Below are 19,391 nucleotides of genomic sequence, written 5' to 3' on the forward strand. Positions count from 1 at the left end.
AAGCCACTTTGTTCTCATTCTTTGCTTTGGGCTTTTTTTAGGATTTTCATGATGATTTTTCAGCAATTTGGCTCAGAGGTATTTGGGTTGTCCACCTGAAAAATAATCTGCTGCCCAGGGATGGTGTTTTTAAAGGGTTTCTGTTGAGTCTTGGGGTTTCTGCAGGCTGGAGCTTTGAGGTCTCTTACTGGTTTTGTTCCAGCTCTGGAGAGGCACCCTCTAGGTGGGTGGGGGTGGGGGTCAGTCAGGGCTTTCTTAGGTGAAATAATCATGGAATTTCACCAGTTTTTCTTCTTTTTTCTTTGTAGGTTCAAGTTCAGTTAAAAACAAGAAAAAGGGTAAGTTTGAGTTTTGATTTCCTTTTCCTTCCTGTGCCTGTAGCACCTGGTTATGAATTCTCTTTACCCAACTTGAACCAGAACCCATCAGCACTCCAGGCACTGAGGGGGCTCCAGCCCATCATCCCAGTCCCCTCTGCCTGCCTGTGCTCCACCAAATCCCTTTTCATCCTTGGATACAGACTCAGAATTGACAGCTGGGAGGCTGAGGCCTGGGTAGAAGCTTCGTTTCTGTTTCTGTGGGGAAAAAAAAAAAAATTAAAAAAAAAAAACCCAAAACTGGAATATTTACTCTCAAAAGCAGCATAAAGTTTTATGGTGGAGAAGTTTGTCCCAATAAAACTCTGAAACCCTAACCCTGTGTTGAACAAGCCCAGCTAACAAGAAATGATGACTGTGGTGTTGGGAGCAATCCTGGAGGCTCTCGTGGAGCTGGGTTACATCCAGCTGTAGCCCTGGAGAGCACACTCTGAGTTTTATGGTGTTATCACATTTAATTTTGGTTTGGGTTGGGTTTTTTGGTGGTGTCCTGCCAGCACCATTGTCCTGGTGGTGCATCACCCCAGCTCCAGGGGGTTGGGGTTGGGTGGGTGCTTCCCCTTGTCCCTCCAGCTGACCACAAACCATCCCCAATCTCCTCGTTCCCAGGGTTTCCCTGTAGGTAAAGACCATCCCGAGCTCAGCGTGTGGAGGACCTAACGTTTTTTCTCCTGTTTTTCAGGGAAAAAGGCTGGTCCTCCAGGGCCCAATGGTCCCCAAGGGCCACCAGGTCCTCCTGGGCCCCAGGGTCCCCCTGGCATTCCTGGCATCCCGGGCATTCCCGGCACAACCGTGATGGGACCACCCGGCCCCCCCGGCCCACCAGGCCCTCAGGGACCACCTGGACTGCAGGGACCCTCAGGTAAAATCCCTTTGTCCCTTGCCCTGCTCAGGGCAGGAGGTGCAAACAGCACAAAAACCCCAGAACCCAACTGCAGCCTCTGCAGAAGGTGCAGGGTCCCACCCTGGTGGTGCCAGCATCCTTGTGTGGCACTTGGGTGATGCAGGGCTTGTCCCTGCACCAGGAGAGCAGCAGCAGATGTTCTGCAGCCCTGGGGGCTGGGCTAGGAGCCCAGCAGCTCTGGATGCCACGGGTGAGGTGGTACCTGATGAGAGAGGATGGAGAGGAGGAGGAGCAAAGACCTTCAGCGCTTTGGTTGCTTTGAAGCATCACGCTGAGGTCTGCTGGGGACCCATTTCTGGGCACCCAAACTGGCAAAAAAAAAAAGGCAAAAAGAGGAGGGCTCATTTCTTCTGTGCTTTCTGACATTAAGCTGTCGCTGTCCTTCTGGTCAAAATCACAAAGTCAGGGGTTGGAAGGGACCTCAAAAGATCACTGAGGGATGTTCCAGCCCCTTCAGCATCTTGGTCGCTCTGTGCTGGGCTCTCTCCAGCAGTTCCCTGTCCTGGGACTGAGGGGCCCAGAACTGGACACAATATTCCAGATGTGGCCTCACCAGGGCAGAGGAGAGAGGCAGGAGAACCTCTTTTGACCTACTAACCCACCCCCTTCTAGTGCACCCCAAAAAACCCCCAAAATGGGGTTTAATGGTGATTATGGGGTGAGAGAAGTTTGGTGTGTAGTGGTGTTCACTGCAGCTCTTCCAAGCTTGCTCTGCAGTGATGGGAAATCCTCTTTTGCAGGTGCCACAGACAAGGCTGGCTCCAGAGACATCCAGGTTGGTTGATCTTTTACTTTCCTGGGCAAACCCCCCCACTTTGGCTGGCTCTGTGTCACTGCTCCTGGCTGTGTTTCCTGGTGCTGTGTTTGTTGGGATAGCTCTGAAAAAAGAAGCAACCCTCACCCCTTCCTGCCTCTGCTAAATCCTGGCTGTGCACTGCCTGAGCTCACCCTTTTATTGCTGAAAAGAAATATTCCTGGCCCCCTCGCCTCTTCTCCAACACTTCAACACATTGTAGTCAGCTGCTCAGATCTTCTTTCTTGGTTTGTGAAAAGCATTCATGACCTTGGGGGGCTGTTGTCCAGGGCTGGGGAGGGGTGGTGAGTGACCCTAAAATGTTTCCTGTTAATTTTCCATCCCCCTGATCTCCTCTGCAGCCAGCTGTGGTTCACCTTCAAGGCCAAGGCTCTGCAATCCAAGTGAAGAATGGTAAGGATCTCATGATATTGGCAGTTACTGAAAAAAAACCAACAAAAAACCCAGCTCAGCCCATCCTGCCCCTGTAGCCTGGTATCTGGGTCTAGGTCCATCCTATAACCCAGGTCCCTGAGCCATTTCATGTCCACAGGCAGCTCTTTGCTCTCCTCCTTCTTCCCCAGATCCATAGCCAATTTCTGCTCAAGTTCCTGCTCTCCTTGCCAGCAGCTGGGGCTCGCTCACTGCTGCCTCCCTGCTCACCATGCCTGGCTGGGCTGGACAGGGTTTGTCCCAGCCTGAGTTACCATCTGCACCTCCCTAGGGAGCATGGGCAGCAATCCTGGTGCTCCTACCTCTGTCCCAGACCTAGAGGGCTGCACCTCCAAGGGTTGGTGGAGCTCCCAAGAGTTGGTGATGTTCCCAAGGGTTGGTGATGCTTCAGAGGGTTGGTGATGCTCCCAAGGATTGGTGGAGCTCCCAAGGACTGGTGGAGCTTCCAAGGGTTTGGTGATGCTCCCAAGGGTTGGTGATGCTCCCAAGGGTTGGTGATGCTCCCATGGGTTGGTGATGTTCCTGAGGTTTGGTGGAGCTCCCAAGGGTTGGTGATGCTCCCAAGGGTTTGTGATGCTCCCGAGGATTGGTGATGCTCCCAAGGGTTGGTGATGCTCCCAAGGGTTGGTGATGTTCCTGAGGTTTGGTGGAGCTCCCAAAAGTTGGTGATGCTCCCAAGGGTTTGTGATGCTCCCGAGGATTGGTGATGCTCCCAAGGGTTGGTGATGCTCCCAAGGGTTGGTGATGTTCCCAAGGGTTGGTGCAGCAGGGACAGGGCTACAGGAGCCTTGTGGACCAACTCCTGCCCCATAGCTGGGGTGATGTGGGCTGGGCAACCCCCCAGCCCTGGGGATGAGCAGGAGCTGTGGGTGGGGAGGTGAGGAGAGGCACTCCTGCTCAGTTGTGCTGTGGGCTGAAGAGAAGAGGTGGATGGACATCAGGGATGGTGTCACTGGCCCTAGAGAGGAGCTCAAGCCCCCTTAGTCTTTAATCCTGGGTTTTTCTCCCCGAACCCCTTGTCTGTGGGAGCTGGGTGGGTGCCCCCCTGGTGTCTGTCCCTTGCAATGTCACTGTATTTCTGTGCTCCCAGGCATTTCCTTCTGACGGGTACTGAGTGACCGCCGTTTTCTCATACTGAGATCTTTCAGGTGGAGTGCTCAATGATTGGTCTCGCATCACCATGAACCCCAAGGTGTTTAAGCTGCATGCCCGCAGCGGGGAGCTGGAGGTACTGGTGGACGGCACCTACTTCATCTATAGTCAGGTAGAAGTGAGTACGGTCCGAGGCTAACTCCTATTCTTGTGTTCCGGTGGAAGCCTTGCATGAACCACGAGAGGGCTCCAGACACCTGCCAAATGCCACAACTTGTCTGTCCTTGTAACCACTTGGTGCTCTGGGAGGAGATGGGTGGCACAGGAAGACCTTAAGAGTCCCCAAGTCCAAGGTCGCTCCTTTTGCCGGGACAAGAGAGGAGTTACCAGGACACCTTGGGCAGAGCACACATGCCACCAATGCCTGGTTGGTTTGGTTATTTTTTTTTTTAATCCTCCGTGTTGCCTCTGCAGTCCCATCTGACCCTCCCTGCAGAAGAAGGGGCCCAGCAGGATGCAGGGCTCTGGGCTTCAGGGGAGGTGTAAAACCCTAACAACTGGATGGTCCCTGGGAAGCTGTGTCACTCTTTGTAAGGGTAGGAATCTTGGCCCTGGGTGACTGGCACAGACACAGCCCAGTTAACTCCCATTTGGCCTCCACCTTCTTCACAGAATCACAGAGTGTCAGGTTGGAAGGGACCTCAAGGATCATCTGGCCCAAACCTTCTAATATCAGTGTTGATCTGAGATGTCCCAGCACCCTCTTGAGCTGAGACTTCAAACTTTCCAAAGTGGGGGAATCCACCACTTCCCCTGGGACACCATTCCAGTGACTTTCCTCTGGTGTTCAATCAGAATCTCCCCAGGAGCCACTTGTGCCCATTGCCCCTGGGCTTGTCCATGGGATTCCTTGGAAGCAGGGAGTCTCCTTCTTCCTTGTAGCCCCCTTTAAGTACTGGGACTTAAAGTCTGGTTTGGATGGGGCCAGAAAAGTAACTCTACCAGTTCAGTAGAATTGTTTCCCAGGTGCTTTAGTGCTCATTGCTGACCCCCACGTTGGGTCTCTGACCCCTCCTGTTGTTCCCATCAAGGAAAAGGGGTACTCAGTCCTGTGGAGGTTCTGTGCTCACGGGGTGTTTCAGCAGGACCAGGAGATGCTTCCAGAATCTCTGGGTTTCTTCTGCTGGGAAGAAGCAGCTCCCTGGGACTGGCTCCTCTTTGGGCAGGGCTCTCCCATGCATCTTGCAGTTCTGCAGAACTGGGGTGTGGGTTAAGCAACGAGTGATGGAGTCCTGGGGACTTGAGGAGATCATTTCCCTCCCAGCTGGGGAGGGTGGGAGAGTGTCCTCCCTGTGAGAACCCGTGCCCCCCAAAGCACCTCCAGCCCAGTGACAAAGGTGACAAATCCCAGCACATCTTAGGGCATTTTTGATGTCATCACTAAAGGAGGGACCCAGAAAGCAGGACTTGGCAGGTAAGTGAAAGAGGACTGCAGCTCAAATGGTTGTGTTTGTTGGGTGAAAAGCTGCCCCTTGCAGACAGGGCCAGCTGCAGGGTTTTGTGCCTGGGCCTGTGCAGGTTTGTTGTTGCTGCTCTGCTAAGCAGGGTCTAACGTGAGGATTTGTAGCTCAGGCTGAGAGCCTTGGGTTCACAGACACTTGCATGAAGTGGAATCCAGAGTCTCCTCATGGCTGGTTGGCTTGGGGCTCTTCCTGCCTTGAGCAAGTCAGTGTAGGTGTCCCGGAGCCAAGGAATGGACTGCTAGTGGAGGGAACGTATATACTGACACTGGAAGGCATGTGAACTTGTTCCTGGTGCACAACTACACCCCCTGACATCTTCCTTCTTCCTGCTTCACATCAGGTATACTACATAAACTTCACAGATTTTGCCAGCTATGAGGTGGTGGTGGACGAGAAGCCCTTTCTGCAATGCACTCGGAGTATTGAGACTGGCAAGACCAACTTCAATACCTGCTACACAGCTGGTGTCTGCCTCCTCAAAGCCAGGCAGAAGATTGCTGTGAAAATGGTCCACGCTGACATCTCCATCAACATGAGCAAGCACACGACTTTCTTTGGGGCCATACGCCTAGGGGATGCTCCAGCATCCTAGATGAACTGGGGACGTCCAAGGATGCTGACAGAACTGCACAGTGCTGCTGTTCATAAGTGTATCAGTATTGCAGGGGTTCTGTAATCCAGCCATAAAGAAAAAACTGATCCAGAGCTATTTATTCCTATATGTGAATGCAGGAAGCACAGCTGCCTTCTGTTGACTCGCCTGGAGACTTGGATCCCAAAGCTGGTCGGGGGGGGAAAAAAAAAAAAAAAAAAAAAAAGGAAGAAAAAAAGCAAAACAAACAAACAAAAAGTGTTTTGTGAGGAAGAAAGGCTGTTGTCTGTCTGCCTTGTCTCAGTATTTCAAGTATTACTGCACTGATCTCTGCTGTGTGATCTTCACACCAGGCTCGTGGGGATTGGGGGGGTCCCTCTGCTCTCCTGTTGCACTAGCAAAGAGCATCCCAGGCACTGGAGGGAGAAGGCAGAGTCCCAGCCCTGCTGTCCCGGGCAGCCTCTCCTGCAGGCTCCCCAGGGTGGGCAGGGGGCTTTCTGCTTCCCACATCCCCCCTGGGGAAGCAGGAGGGTGGAGGGGAGGGGGGGCAGTGGTGTTTACATCCATCCTCAGGAGCTGGGCAGGCACAGAGGTGCTGGTGCCTGGAGCTGGGGAGCAGCAGGGACTGACTGCCCCAGGAGGATGAAGGCTCTGGAGAGGAGGAGGAGGATGAGGAGCAGCTGGGAAGGTGCCTGCCCAGCCCAGCGAGGACCAAAGGAGATGATGCTGGGCACTGGTTCCAGCTCCTGCCAGCACCCCAGAGGTATTCCTGTCCCCAAAGTTCTGCTGCTGTCACAGCAATGGGGGGTTCTGGGGGGGCTGGGGGCTGATTGGGTTTTTTGGTTTGGTTTTTTTTTTTTATCCTGGGGGAATGTTGTTTTTTGTTTTTTGTTGTGAGTTCTGGGGTTTTGGGGGTTTTTTTGGTCTTTTTAATGAACTTGCAAACCAGAACACTTTTCTACAGGCTCCACCGAGCCCCGTAGAGCAGACACAAGTACTTGTGAAAACACTCTGAAGAAGTTTGTCATGTTTAAGAATAAAATATTCAAACAGGAATTTTTTTTTTTATTTTTACTTTTTTTTTTTTTTTTCCTGTTTTAATAGCAACTGCCCTGCTTTCAGATGTGTTTTTTATCCTCCTTCCCTCCCACCCCTTTCCTTTTGGCACCCTTCTACCTAAAATGCTCTAACAAGTGGTGATGGAGTCTGTAGCAAAAAAAAAAAAAAAAAAAAAAAAAATTAATAATAATTATATGTAAAAAGTCTGGTCCAGCATGAAGTCACCACTTTTTCTTTTCTCTGAGCCCTGCTGAGTCTAGTCATAACTCGATTTCTGGTGACTAATAGAGGAGCTGGGACACTATTGTTTCTTTTGGCTTCTTGAGCAACTCTCTCCCAGTCCCTCCCCTCAGCTGGGGAGACCCAGAGCCAGAGGATGTGCTGGGGCTGGGGAAGAGGCTGAAGTGTTAATTGCTCTTTTGTGTCCTGCCTTGCTTGTGCCGGGGTGTTGGGGTTTGGTTTTCTTTTAACTGGGTTGGGAGCATGGTTTGGGGTTTTTTAGGGGGTTTTTTTGTCGGTTTTTTTTTCCTCTTTAATTGCTAAGGAGGGGACTGGAGCCTCAGCCTCTGTAGCCAGCATCCCAAAGTGAGGGCTCCAAGCAGAGCTTGGGTTTGGTGATCACCTGCAGGGAGCAGCTGAGTCCCAGTGGCTGATGTGACCTCGGGAGGGTCCCTCCAGGCTGAAGCATTCTTGGCTTCCCCCCATCCCCTGCGAGTGATCTCACTTGCCAAGTATTGCTGTTATTGGGAGATAAATGTTTCTGGGGGGCACCCGGCCTTGGCAAGAGGCTGGCTATTCACAGGAGGCGTGCAGTTTGGAAAGCAGCTGCATGAAAAATGGCCTGCTAGCTCTTTTTCAAGATGTTCTCCTCCTTTTCCAGCCCAGCAAGAGCCTCGGGGGCACTCGGCTCCTCTTTGTGGTTTGTTTCCTTTAAAATGGATGAAGGGGGACATGTTCCTCTGACAGGAATGAAGCAGGACAGCTGTGGATAGTGAGAACATGAAGCAAACCATTAACAGGAGTGCTTTAGAATGGAGCCTGGGCAGCAAGGCTGAGGGGCAGGAATCCAGAGGGCAGTGGCTGGGGAGGGGGTGAGGGATGGGCTTGGCATCCCTTGGGCCCCACCAGCAGGATCTGTCATCTGCTTCCCTGCCAGGTTCCAGTCCTGGGCTGCAGGAGGGGAGCAGCAGGGAGCAGTTCTGGCCCTGGGAGGTGTTGAGGGGCTGGTTTGGATGCTGGTGTTGTACTGATGTGTGAGGTTGGTGTGGCTTAGCTGGAGAGGGGGTGATGGGGAGTAGGGAGTACCTGGCTGGAGGTCACCTGTGGTACCCAGAGCTGTGTCCATCCCCGTGGTGGCTGGGCAGGTCACCAGTCCTCTGGCAGAGTCTGGGTACCCGAAACCCTTGGGCCCCTCTAGCACCAAGGTTTTGTTACTGATGGGTGACAGTGCACAGGAGGCTTCTCCAGGTGTTGTCCCAACATCTGCAGGGCCTCTTCCCCTTGTCTGGAGTGGAGAAGGCTTGGGAGGAGCAGCAGGAGGATGTTAGCAAGGGGTCAGGGCTTTGCTGCAGCCTTTCCCTCTGCTGTCTTTGTGTTTTGATGTCTCTCAGCTCCTCCTCTGGCTCAGAAAGGAGCATTTCCCTCAGAGGCAAACCTCTGCCTACCCGAGATGGGGGACACAAACCCCATTCCCCCTTGGCTTCCCCTGTGCCAACCTTCCCCTCCAGCAGCTCTCCTGCCCCCCAGCCCCTTTCTCTGCTGCTCAGCCCTGGGTACAGAACACATCACCCCGAGCCTTCCTCCCTCCCAAGCTCCTCTCTGCAGGGACAGTTTCTAGAGAAGCCACCTCCAGATGTGTTCAGGGCCCCTTGGAGGGAGGGATTCTCTCCAGGAAAGGCTGTAGCCTTCCCCAAAGTGCTCAGCCTTTGAGTCCCTCCAGCACCTTCCCCACCCAGGTTGTGGTCTCCCTGCTGTTTGTGCTTCGACATCCTTATCCAAGACACTATCTGTATATAAAATATACATAATGTATATAAATTAGGATGTAAGTTTATGTAAATTGTCAGTATTTTCTTTGCAAATAAAGCTTTTTTGGTTTTTCCTGATCTCGGTGTCCCGGGTGGGATTTCCTTCCCCAGGCCAAACCAGGAGGGTCCCTGGAGAGGAAAAGAGCCTCGGGGTGATCCCTGCTGGGCAGGAGCTCGGGGTTGGGGTGTCTGGGTACCCAGGTGCTTTTCCACCTCCTTAACATGGGGTGGGGGCTTCAATCCCCTCCCTGCAGCCCCTCTGCCCTGCTGGTTATTCCTCTTGTCCTTTGCAGACCTCTCCTGGGATGCAAAATGCAGATGTAAAAAGCCTCTGTAGGAAAGACTTAACCAGGGTTTTAATGGGGTTGCTTGTGGGAAGTCTGTGGTGCTGATTTTGGGGCATTTTCATGCAGCAGAACCCGTCCTGTTCTCAGAGCACACAAAGAAATGAGATTTGCTTCATTACTTTCTGCTCTGTGCAACAGGGAGATTTGAGAGCAGAAGATAAAGAAAGGTGGGATAGGATTATTGGGATTATTTGGGGGGGTGGGATGCAGGGCATCCCCCTGTACCTGGGGTGCTGAGGAGCAGGGGGTGCCCTGTGGCTGGCAGGAGGGAAGCTGAGGCTCTGCCCATCCCTGTGATGCTGCTGGTGGGCACAGGGCATGGAGAACCTGGGGGTGTCTGTGGGACACCTCTCCTGGTTCCTCACCCCACTCCTGCCCAGGGAGTTCACAGCCTTGGGATGCAAACGCCCAGGGATTCTCCAGGGAAGTCCCTGACCAAAAATCGGGGACTTTCAGCTGATTTCATCGCCCTGCCCGCTCTGCAGACCTGTGCCCAGCAATCCAGGAGGCAGGGAGGAGAGGGCTGGGGTTCCCCAGGCCAGGAGGTGCCAGGCTTGGGGCTGGAATCCCTGGTGTGCTGCTTCCTCCCTTCCTCTTTCGGGGAGCTGAGGTTCATCCAGAGGTCGGTGGTTCCCTGGCTCGGAGCATCCCACATCTGCACAGAGGAGATGTCCCCCCCACACCTCCCAACACACCTGGGGAGGGGTTTGCTCCCAGATAACCCCCCCAGGCCAGCAGAGAGGCTTTGTCACCATGCCCTGGCCAGCAGAGAGGCTTTGTCACCATGCCCTGGCTGGTGACACCGGGCTGAAGCTCTTTTCAGAGGGGACAAAGTGCTCATCACCCCCACAGCTGCTGGGAGAGCTGGGGGCAGTTCTGTGTGTGGGGGGGGGGTGTATATTTCTTCGTGTTTTCTACACATAATTACTTTTTTTGTTTGTTTGTTTGTTTTCCTGCCAGCCACATCTAGGACTAGAGCAGCAGCTTGACAGCAAAATCCATCCTGGGGCAACCATCCAGCAGCTCCTTTGGATGGGAAGGAATCTGTCCACAACTGTCCACTATGAGCCCAAGTCCCCAAAATGTGTGTTTTGCAGAGTGCCCCATGCAGGACATGTCCCAGGGAGGGTGTCACTGCTGGGTGGCATGAGGACATGGGGATGTCACTGAAAAAAGAAAAAATAATAAAAAAAAGAAAAGTCTCTGTGGGTTGGGTGCAGCAAAGGGTGCTCAGATACCACCTGGAGCTGCCATCTGGGTCCTTCCTGGGGTGAGGAGGGGACACAGCAACCTGCAGGCATGACAGAGTTGGAAGAGAAAGAGGAGGGGGATGCAGGAGGCCCCTTGGTGGGGCTGGGAGGGGAATTTGCTGTGACCTGCTGACACCAGGAGCTCACCTGTGGGCCTGGAGGTGCCAGGAATCCAGATGGATCGTGGGAATCAGGATGGATGAGGAGCCCTGGCCAGCTGCTCCTGGTGTCCCCAGCAGCCTGGGGGAGCTGGGACAGGGCAGGAGGTGGAGGAAGAGCAGCTCCAGGTAGGGAAATTCCCCCTGAACCTCTCAGCTTTCCTTGGTACCACCTCTGCCTCCTGGCATTCAATCCATCACCTGAGCTGTCCCCTCCAGGTGCAGCTTTGTCTCCTCCCTGTCCCACTCTTTCTCTTTCCCTTCCTTGTGGTTTTCTGCACCGTTTTTCCCCACCCCCCTCATTGCTTTTCCCACTTCCGTAGCTGCCAACACCCACAGCCTTTATCTCCTTCCCCCATCCCATCCTGAAGATCATTTACACAGGGAGCAGGATGGGGCTGGCAGCACATCTGCTGGCTCCCAAAGGATGTTTGCTGCTCTGCCTGATCCCTTCTGTCCTCCAAGCCCAGTCCAAGGAGGAGGTGAGGCCCAAGCCCCCCCTTTGCCAGCAGGTAAGGCTGCATCCCCATCACCTCCTGGGCAGCAGGGTCACTGGGACCATGCTGGAGATGTTTGCCAAGAGGCAGGATGGAGAGCAGGGTCCCATGGGGATTCAGACCACTGCCATGGATCTTCTTCATGAGGTAGATGGGAGCAGCTGGTTTCTGTCCCCATGCCACGACAAAAATGGGGGCAGAAACCAGCTGCTTCACATCCAGGCTCCAAACTGGCAAAGGAAACCAGTTTGGAGGGAGATGGAAGGTGTAGCCCATGAGGGTAGTGCCCTTCCTCCTCCCAGACAGGACAGGGATGCTCCGAACTGGTCCTGGGGAGCCAAAGGCTTGAGCCTTCTCCTTGCACCACCAGAAACAGTGTCTCAGAAAGGCCACCTTGCCCTTGGGGACAGGCTTTATGGCAGAGCAGCAGCTTCAGGTGGTTTGGGCCCCTGCCATCCTGGACTTCATGCCCATCTGGGGCAGTTTTCTCAGCTGGAGCTGTGGTTTGCAGCCCCCTCAGTGCTGAGAGCTTCTCCTGTCTCCCAGCAGAGCCCCGTGAAGGTGTCTTGCAGAGGAGCTGGCCTGCAAAGCTTCCCAGAGGTGCTTGGTCAAGGAGTGAAGTACCTGGAGCTCTCCAACAACTTCATCCAGAACCTGACCAGTGACTCCATCCAAGGGTTTGGGCAGCTGGAATACCTGGACCTGGGCTCCAACCAGCTGGAATACCTGGACCTGGGCTCCAACCAGCTGGAAGCTGTGTCAGACCTCAGCCTGGCTCAGCTGCCCAACCTGCACACTCTGCTCCTGGGCTCCAACCACCTGGACCACAATTACCACGCCAACGGGAGAGCCCTCCAGGTGCTGAGGAACATCCAGGTCCTGGACCTGTCAGCAAACAGCCTGGAGAGCCACATGGCAGCCTGGTTCATCACCAACCTCACCGGGCTGAGGAGCCTCCATCTCTCTGGGAACAGGATGAGCAAGCTCCCAGCTGGGATCTTCTGGAGCACCCCCAGGCTGCGCCAGCTCGACCTCAGCAATAACTACATCATGGAGATCGAGGAGGGGGCTTTTGAGGCTTTGGGAGAGCTGGAGGTGGTGAACTTGGCTTTGAATTCCCTCCACTGTGTTTCTGGCTTCAGCCTGAGGCAGCTGCGAGTTTTAAACCTGAGCCACAATGCTCTGGAGCTCTTCAGCTCGGAGGATGGAGCTGAGCCCTACCTGCTTCAAGTGCTCGACTTGAGCCATAACAGACTCCTCTGCTTCCCAGAGCTCCCCAGAGCCCATTATCTCACACACCTCAACCTCTCCAACAACTTCATTGCCTCCCTGCTCCCAGGCTCACGCCAGCCGGGGGACTTTGTGCTTCACTATGAGGAGATGGGGAGGTTCCGTGGGACCTGGCACGCCGGGCTGACACGTTTGGCTGACCTGGACCTCAGCTATAACCATCTGCAGGTGTTCCCCGTTCCCTTCTTCCGCAGCCTGAGCTCCCTGCACAGCCTCAGCCTGGCCAGGAACTGTCTCCGGGAGGTGGCCGGGGATGGGCTGAGCCGCGCTGCGCTCCCCGTGCGCTGCTTGGATCTCCATGGCAATGCCATCCGCCTCCTGCCCCCTTGGGTTTTTGATTCCCTGCCTCTGCTGGAAGCTCTGGACCTGGGCTCCAACAGCCTCCAGCCTTGTCAGGGCCACGGGAGCCACCCGGGAGGGGAATCTCAGCCTCCAGCCCCCGGAGGCACCTGCACCCCCTTCTACGGCATCTCTCACCTGAAGCACCTGAGCCTCAGCAGGAACAACCTGACCAGGCTGCAGCCCTACGCCTTCCACCAGACCTCACTGCTCTCCCTGGACCTCTCGGGGAACCGGGACTTGTCTGTGTCTCAGGAAGCCCTGGGGGGGTTGGAATTCTCCCTGCAGAAACTCTCCCTGAGGGGCAACGGGATGGACAACAGCGAGGCAGAGCTGCCCTGCCTGCGTGTGCTCACAGCCTTGGACCTCGCAGGAAACCGTTTGAGTTTTTTGCCCTCAGGGCTCTTCTGCTCCCCGCTGGAAAGCCTGGACCTGCGTGACAACCTCCTGCAGACCTTGGAGAAGCCAGCACTGGCCAGCTGGCCCCAGAGCCTGAGGGACGTGGCCGTCTCTGGCAACCCCTTCAGCTGCTGCTCCCTGGCCTGGCTGGACACGCTGCAGGGGGCTGGGGTGGGTGTCAGGGACCTGGACCAAACCCTCTGCACCTACCAGGATGAGAGCAGGAATTTCTCAGCCCGGATAAGCAGCAGTCCTTGGTGGCTGTGCCCACGTCCCCAGGGCAGCAGGTCCCTGGCTGTGCTCCTGGCTGTGCTCAGCCTGTTCATCCTCAGCTCCGGGGCTTGGTGCCTCCTGAGGAAGGGGCAGAAGCTGTCAGGGCCCGTGGGGCTCCACAGAAAGAGGGTGGGGGTCTTCCCCCACTGTCCCAAACGAGAGGAACCTGCCCAGGTGAAGCCAGCAGACAGTGTCACCAAAGTGTAGCCCAGGCCTGGGCAGCAGGAACTGCAGCGATGGTCAGAACTCTCATTATTATTAATAAATGTGTAATATTAGTGTATTTTAGACTCTCTCCTATCTCCTCCTGTGTGCTTTGCTCACGGGAGTGTGGTTGGTGCTGAGCTCTGGGCTGGCAGAGGTGTTCTCTGGGTCACCTTTCCTCCTTCAGAAGGAAGATGTCCCCGTTTGCTCAGCTCCCCACAAGGAATGAAAGGGTCTGGAAGGTGCTAGGGGTGGCTTCCCTGCCCCCCAGCCCACCTTCTCCTCACCCAGCACAGGAAACCAAAGCCTGGGCTGGGTGAATTGATCTGACCCCTTCTGAACCCACCCCAGCTCTCCCCATTGGTGCCACCTGGGAGTTCCTGAGCTTGCCCAGCAGCCCCTCCCCACCTCTTCAGCAGCTCCTGGGATCAGCTCCTCCTTCTCCTTCTCCTTCTCCTTCTCCTTCTCCTTCTCCTTCTCCTTCTCCTTCTCCTTCTCCTTCTCCTTCTCCTTCTCCTTCTCCTTCTCCTTCTCCTTCTCCTTCCTCCTTTCTCCTTTCTCCTTTCTCCTTCTCCTTCTCCTTCTCCTTCTCCTTCTCCTTCTCCTTCTCCTTCTCCAGCTCCAGCTCCAGCTCCAGCTCCTACTCCTACTCCTACTCCTGCTCCTGCTCCTGCTCCTGCTCCAGCTCCTTCTCCCAAAGGCTTTTCCCAGCCCAGCCCTGCAAGGCTGGATGGTTACAGGGTTAGGGAACAGTTTCTGCTGGCTCCTGCCCACCTCTCTGCTGCCTTTCCCTGCCCAGCTGCCCCCTGAGCCCTGCTGTGGGGCTGGGAGGGCTGAAAATGACCCCCAAGAGAGCTGTGGGTGCAGGGGAGGAACCAGCCCTGTGCTCAACCCTGGAGGTGGTGGGAAGGAGAGAGGAAAATCCAATCTCCTGCTCTGCCAGGGAGAAGCTCCTCCGGGTGGGCTCAGGATGTTCCAGCTGGATTCATCTCCATTTCCATCCCAAGGTGAGTGTCGGCAGAGTTTGTCCTTGGTGTCTTTGGCTCCTCAGAGCATCTTCATGTTTGTTCTGGGGAGCTGGGATCCTGGCTAGAGAGAGCAGGAGAAGGTGCTGGGTGGGATGGTGGTGGCTGTCCTGGGATGCTCCTGCTCTGCTGTCCCTGTCCTGGGTGCCAGGCCCTGGGGACATGGGGACAGCTCTGGGGAGGGGGGGACATCAGGCTGCAATGAAACCCCTTCCCTTTCACATCTCTTTGGTTCCACTCTGGGATTCCTGGGATTTCCTGCTCGTCCCCACACCTGCTGGCTGAGAGGGCTGGGAAGTCACCTAGAATCCCAGTCACTGAACCTTTCTCTTTTTTTCCCCTCTCAAGCTTCTGATGGTTTTGCTGTGAACTTGTAGTACAGCTCGTGGTGGGCACCCATCTCCCAAGGGACCCCCCAGTGCCTTTGGGTGCCCCATGTTTCCATCCCTGCCTCAGTTTCCCTTTGATCTGATGCTCTGTGCCTCAGCATGGCCCAAGGCATCCCAGGACAGGTTGTGCCATGTCCCTGATGCCTGAAGTTTCCTCTGGGGGATTACAGCACCTGCTAAAGAATGCTAAAAAAAAATTAAAAATATAAAAAAAAAAAAAAGGAGGAAGGTCCCAGTATTGGTTTTATCCTGCAGGGAAAGCTCCCTGGGAGCTTGGGGTAGGAGGGATGGAAAAGAGCTGCTGGATTTGCTGATGAGCTTCAAAGGAGACAAGAAAACCTGGAAAAGCCAAGGATGGTCCTGGCACAGGGGACAGAGAGGTGGGACCAGGGTTGCTCCTCAACCCAAACTTCCCATGGTCTAGGAGAAATTCTTGCCTTACCCCAGGGATGTCATGGATCTCAAGCTTTGTTTTTTCTTTATCAAAATGAGGGTGAAAGACCCATAGAATATTGATGTTGAAAACAGATAAAGCAGTGATGCAAAAAATGTTTAGTTTTGTGTCCAGCCGTAAGGCAGGAGGAGTATAAATCTTGGTGTTTTTTAAAAAAAAAAAAAAGCAGTAGTGGTTGAAATAGTGTGACCAGTTCCAAGGTTTCTAGAGAACTAGTTGAGAAATCCAGCAAAACTCATTCTTTCCAGTGGCAAGCCTTCACATTTCCCTGGATCTGCAGTTTTCAAAGAAAAACAGATTTTATCAAAAATTTCCAGTTGGCTGTTCTGCTAACTCGTGTGGAAACTACCTTGCCTGCTACTGGCTTGACTTCGAGGACTTCTTTCTTGGATTTCTTTTTCCCCTTTTTTTTGTGGTTTTTTTGTTTGTTTGTTTGTTTTTGTTTTTTTTTTTTTTTTTTTTTTTTTTTTTTTGTTGTTGGTTGTTTGTTTGTTGTTTTTTTTTGTTTTTTTGGTTTGGTTTGGTTTGGTTTGGTTTGTTCTCCATGGAGAGAAGAGCCAGAGCTTCCTCTGCTTCCCGAGCTGCAGCCTGTGCTGCTCCCTGGCTGCCTGACCTCAGGATGCTGCAGGTATCATCTCTTTGGGGTTTTCTTCCTGCTCCTGTGCAGTGTGTGCTGCTCAGCCCCTGTCCTCACCCCATGCCCAGGGGGGATTTTCCTGCTCCTGCCTAACCTGGCCTCTGCTCTGCAGCTTTGGGGTGGCAGAAGGAGCTGGTGGCTGTGGTTTGTCCTCACGTGTCACCTCTGGGACATCAGCCCTCACGTCCCCCCCTCTGTAGGGCTGTGTCACCACTGCTGCCATTATCTGTCCCTGCCACAGCCCCTGCTCTCTGACTCAACAGAACTCCCCAGCAGCTATTTCCAGCCTCCTCACTGAGGTCAGGGCTGTTATTTGTGGCACTTTCTTCCTCTCTGGTGGAGCCTGGAACTGCCACCAGCCCTCCAGCCTGCAGACCTTCCCCCAGAGGGGACTTTGTCACGGGGCAGATGGGGAAATGCAGCCCCCAAGGGTCTCCCCTGCTTTCCAACCCCTCTCCTGCCTCCTGCAGCATCCCTGCTGGGCTGGGGGGTGCAGATGCTGACAGATGTTCTGCAGCTGGATCCCCCCAGCTCAGTGTGCTGCAGAGCCTGCTCTGGGATGGGCACAGCCAGCCCTGCTCCCAGTGTCCCCAAGATGCTCCCATTTCACAGCCTGGATCCCCAGGCAGGTGCAGAGCCACAGTCTCTGGCCCCCATTTTGGGATTTCCCCAGGCAGAGGTGTGGGAGCAGCCTGGTGGAGCAGCTCTGCCTTGTGCCACCTGGGACTGGAGCCAGAGGGTTGGATCTTCCATGGGACAGCAGTACCAGGCCCCAGGTACCACGGGAGCCAAACAAAAAGCAGGTTCCTGAGGTAAGAGGGATGCTGGAGGAGACTGGGATGATGAGGGAACAGCTGAGTTGGGCTGAAGACCCTGGGGAAGGCCCTGGGCAGGTACTGGAGGACTCTCCTGTACCTGATGCTTGGTGTGCAGAGGTTGGGAGCAGCATGTGCTACAGGAGAGAGTGTCCTCATTGCTCTCTTAGCCTGTAAAACCAGGCAGACTTGTTATCTTGATCAGCTTAGTCTTTATTTTGGAGACAAACACCAGAACATGAGGTTTGGTGTTTAGGGACTACAGGCTTGGGTTATCCCTTGCCCTCTCCAGCTCTGCTTTCCAGAGCCAGGAAAGCATCTCCCACCCTGAATCAAGCAGGGACAATTTTCTAAGTCCCAGCTGCAGTGAGAAAATCTCCTCTTGCCCTAAACCAGTGATTCCCAGCCCAACAGTGATGGGACAGTCCCACATCCAGCCCGTGGCAATGCAACCAGAGAGATGTCCAGAGCAGGGCAGGAATCCATGGCTGCTGCTTGCTGACCTCCAGGTGCCCTCTGCAGAGACAGCCAAGCTGTGTGCCCTGATGAGCAGCTTGGCAAATTTGCTTTTATCCTGAATCTTTCCTTCTCTGGGCTGAAAAGCTCATCCCACAGCTGACAGGAGCTTGCTGGAAGTTCAGAGCCCTTTGGTGTCAGAGCGCAGGCAGCAGGGAGAGGGAGGTGAAGGGGAGGGGAGCCAGCTGATTGCAGGGCCACTGAATGCAGCATCTCTTTTCTCTCTGCCCTTTAATTAAGCCCCTTGTGACTCTCTCTGGGACTTGGGAGCGACCTCAGGACTTTGCTGGCAGGACCCTTCCTCATGGGCCATTGCTCCAGCACAATGCACCTTGGCCTTTTCATCCCAAGGGAGTGGTTTGGGAAGGTCAACAATTCAAGCTGCTTGTCCTGGGGTTGGTGCACGTGATGGGATGCCAAAGGGAGGTCACAGGGATGGGGGTTGGTGCTAACCAACCACCCGGGCATGTCCTGGAAAGGGAAAGCACCTTCCAGTGAAAAGGGAAGTTTTAGAGGGGGGGAGAAAATGAAAGCCCAAAGTGGAGGTCTTCAACCTGGAGCTGTTTCCAAAAGAAGCTGGTGTCAGCTGGACTTGTCCCTCAAATGTCACCTGGGAAGCATCAGCCCACCTGGTTCCTCAAGGTCTCCTCAGCAGCAAGGCTGCACTTTGGGTTTCCTATGTATGGCAGGGAAAGATGCAGGAGGAAAAAAACCAAACTAAACCACAAGGAAACACAGCACCTTGTGACAAGCAGGTGTGAGCAGAGGGAATGTCACCCCAGAGCAGCTCCTGGCCAGCCAGGCTCTGTTTCCCTGGCTCCATCACTTCTGCCAGCTGTAAACTGGTCCCTGCCACCAGCCTCGTGCAGTGGTACCCACAAAGGGCAAGCTCCCTTCTGGGCCCTCTGTCACACAGTCAGTGGACTTTAAGCTCATGTTCTTGCTCCAGGGAGGCAAACTGCTCCAGGGAAGCTGGTTCTGCTGTTGTCAGGAGCCTGGGATTAGCAGGACACACCAAAGCATTAGTCCTGATCCAGAAAGCCCAGAGCCAAGGCAAAGTCCTTTAGCTCCTGCCCCCGGGCACTTTGGGGTGCTGGAGGCACCAGAAAGCCCAATGCCTGTGATGGGCTGGGGTCTGAGGTGCTGAGCAGCTCAAGACAGCCCCAGGCTGGGTCAGATCCTGCTCTGACCACACGTTCAGTTTGAGGGCTGGTGAGCAGAGCTGGCCTGAACCCTGAACCCAGGCACTGCAAACCCTGCTGCTGGGCTGCATGCTGAGCTCTTCCATGTGCCCCTTCCTGCTCTCCCCATTCCTGGCTGTCCATCAGGAAGGGGCTGGAGCTGTGCAATGAGTGTCCAGGGACAGGGTTTCCCCATGCTCAGCCAGTTTCAGCCCTTTGGCTGGGTCCTCTCCAGGCTGGTGAGAGCAGTGTCCCCAGCCCTGATGGACACAGAGCCATCTGGAGCCCTGGGTATTGCAGCATCCTGCTGGCCTTCTGGAGCTCCAGGGACACAGGAGGCAGACAGCTGAGATTTTCCCTCTTTATGGATCAAAAATGTGGGTTTTTTTTAAAGTTTCTTGCATAGAAAACAAGAAAAAAAAGCCAGAAATTACTGTCAGCCTGTGCCAGCCCCTTCTTATCCTTTACTAATGTTCTCTTTCTCTGCCAGGCAGTGACAAGGATGTGGTTGAGCAGCTCCATGTCTTTGCTTTGGAATCCAGGGGCTCTCCTGAAGGTGCCAAAGGAGAACACCCCAGCTCCAGGGCTGTGTGCAGCATCTCTACGCCTTGTGCAGAAGGTGCATGAAGAGGTATGAGCTGAATGCTTAGTGTGAGGACGTGACCCAAAGCCCCCCAGATCCCTATTGCCAGACCCAAAGCCCCCCAGATCCCTTTCTCCAGACCTGAAACCCCCAGCTCCCACCACCACACCCAAAGCCCCTCAGCTCCCCACTGTTAAACCCAAAGCTTCCCAAA

At 54.4% G+C, this 19,391-nt stretch overlaps 2 protein-coding genes across 5 annotated transcripts in view; both read left to right on the plus strand.

Annotated features, from left to right (window-relative positions):
• EDA (ectodysplasin A) overlaps positions 1-5,940 on the plus strand; it is a 58,883-nt gene extending 52,943 nt beyond the window's left edge. The window contains exons 3-8 of one of the 4 annotated variants that reach the window (XM_030449364.1): positions 309-338; positions 1,060-1,239; positions 2,022-2,056; positions 2,437-2,488; positions 3,667-3,797; positions 5,483-5,940. In XM_030449364.1, coding sequence (XP_030305224.1) covers positions 309-338; positions 1,060-1,239; positions 2,022-2,056; positions 2,437-2,488; positions 3,667-3,797; positions 5,483-5,734 — 680 coding nt within the window. In that variant the 3' untranslated portion in view covers positions 5,735-5,940. The remainder of the gene's footprint in view (positions 1-308; positions 339-1,059; positions 1,240-2,021; positions 2,057-2,436; positions 2,489-3,666; positions 3,798-5,482) is intronic. The other 3 variants (XM_030449361.1, XM_030449362.1, XM_030449363.1) reach the window with 3 other exon arrangements.
• Positions 5,941-10,466: 4,526 nt separating this feature from the next.
• LOC103535195 (transforming growth factor beta activator LRRC32) lies at positions 10,467-13,580 on the plus strand. Its single transcript, XM_030449388.1, has 3 exons — positions 10,467-10,514; positions 10,899-11,087; positions 11,622-13,580. The coding sequence occupies exons 1-3, from the start codon at positions 10,467-10,469 to the stop codon at positions 13,578-13,580; spliced, it is 2,196 nt and encodes a 731-aa protein (XP_030305248.1).
• The last annotated feature ends 5,811 nt before the right edge of the window (positions 13,581-19,391 follow it).

The sequence above is a fragment of the Calypte anna genome, chromosome 4 (assembly GCF_003957555.1).
Source record: "Calypte anna isolate BGI_N300 chromosome 4, bCalAnn1_v1.p, whole genome shotgun sequence".
In the NCBI taxonomy this organism is placed as follows: Eukaryota; Metazoa; Chordata; class Aves; order Apodiformes; family Trochilidae; genus Calypte; species Calypte anna.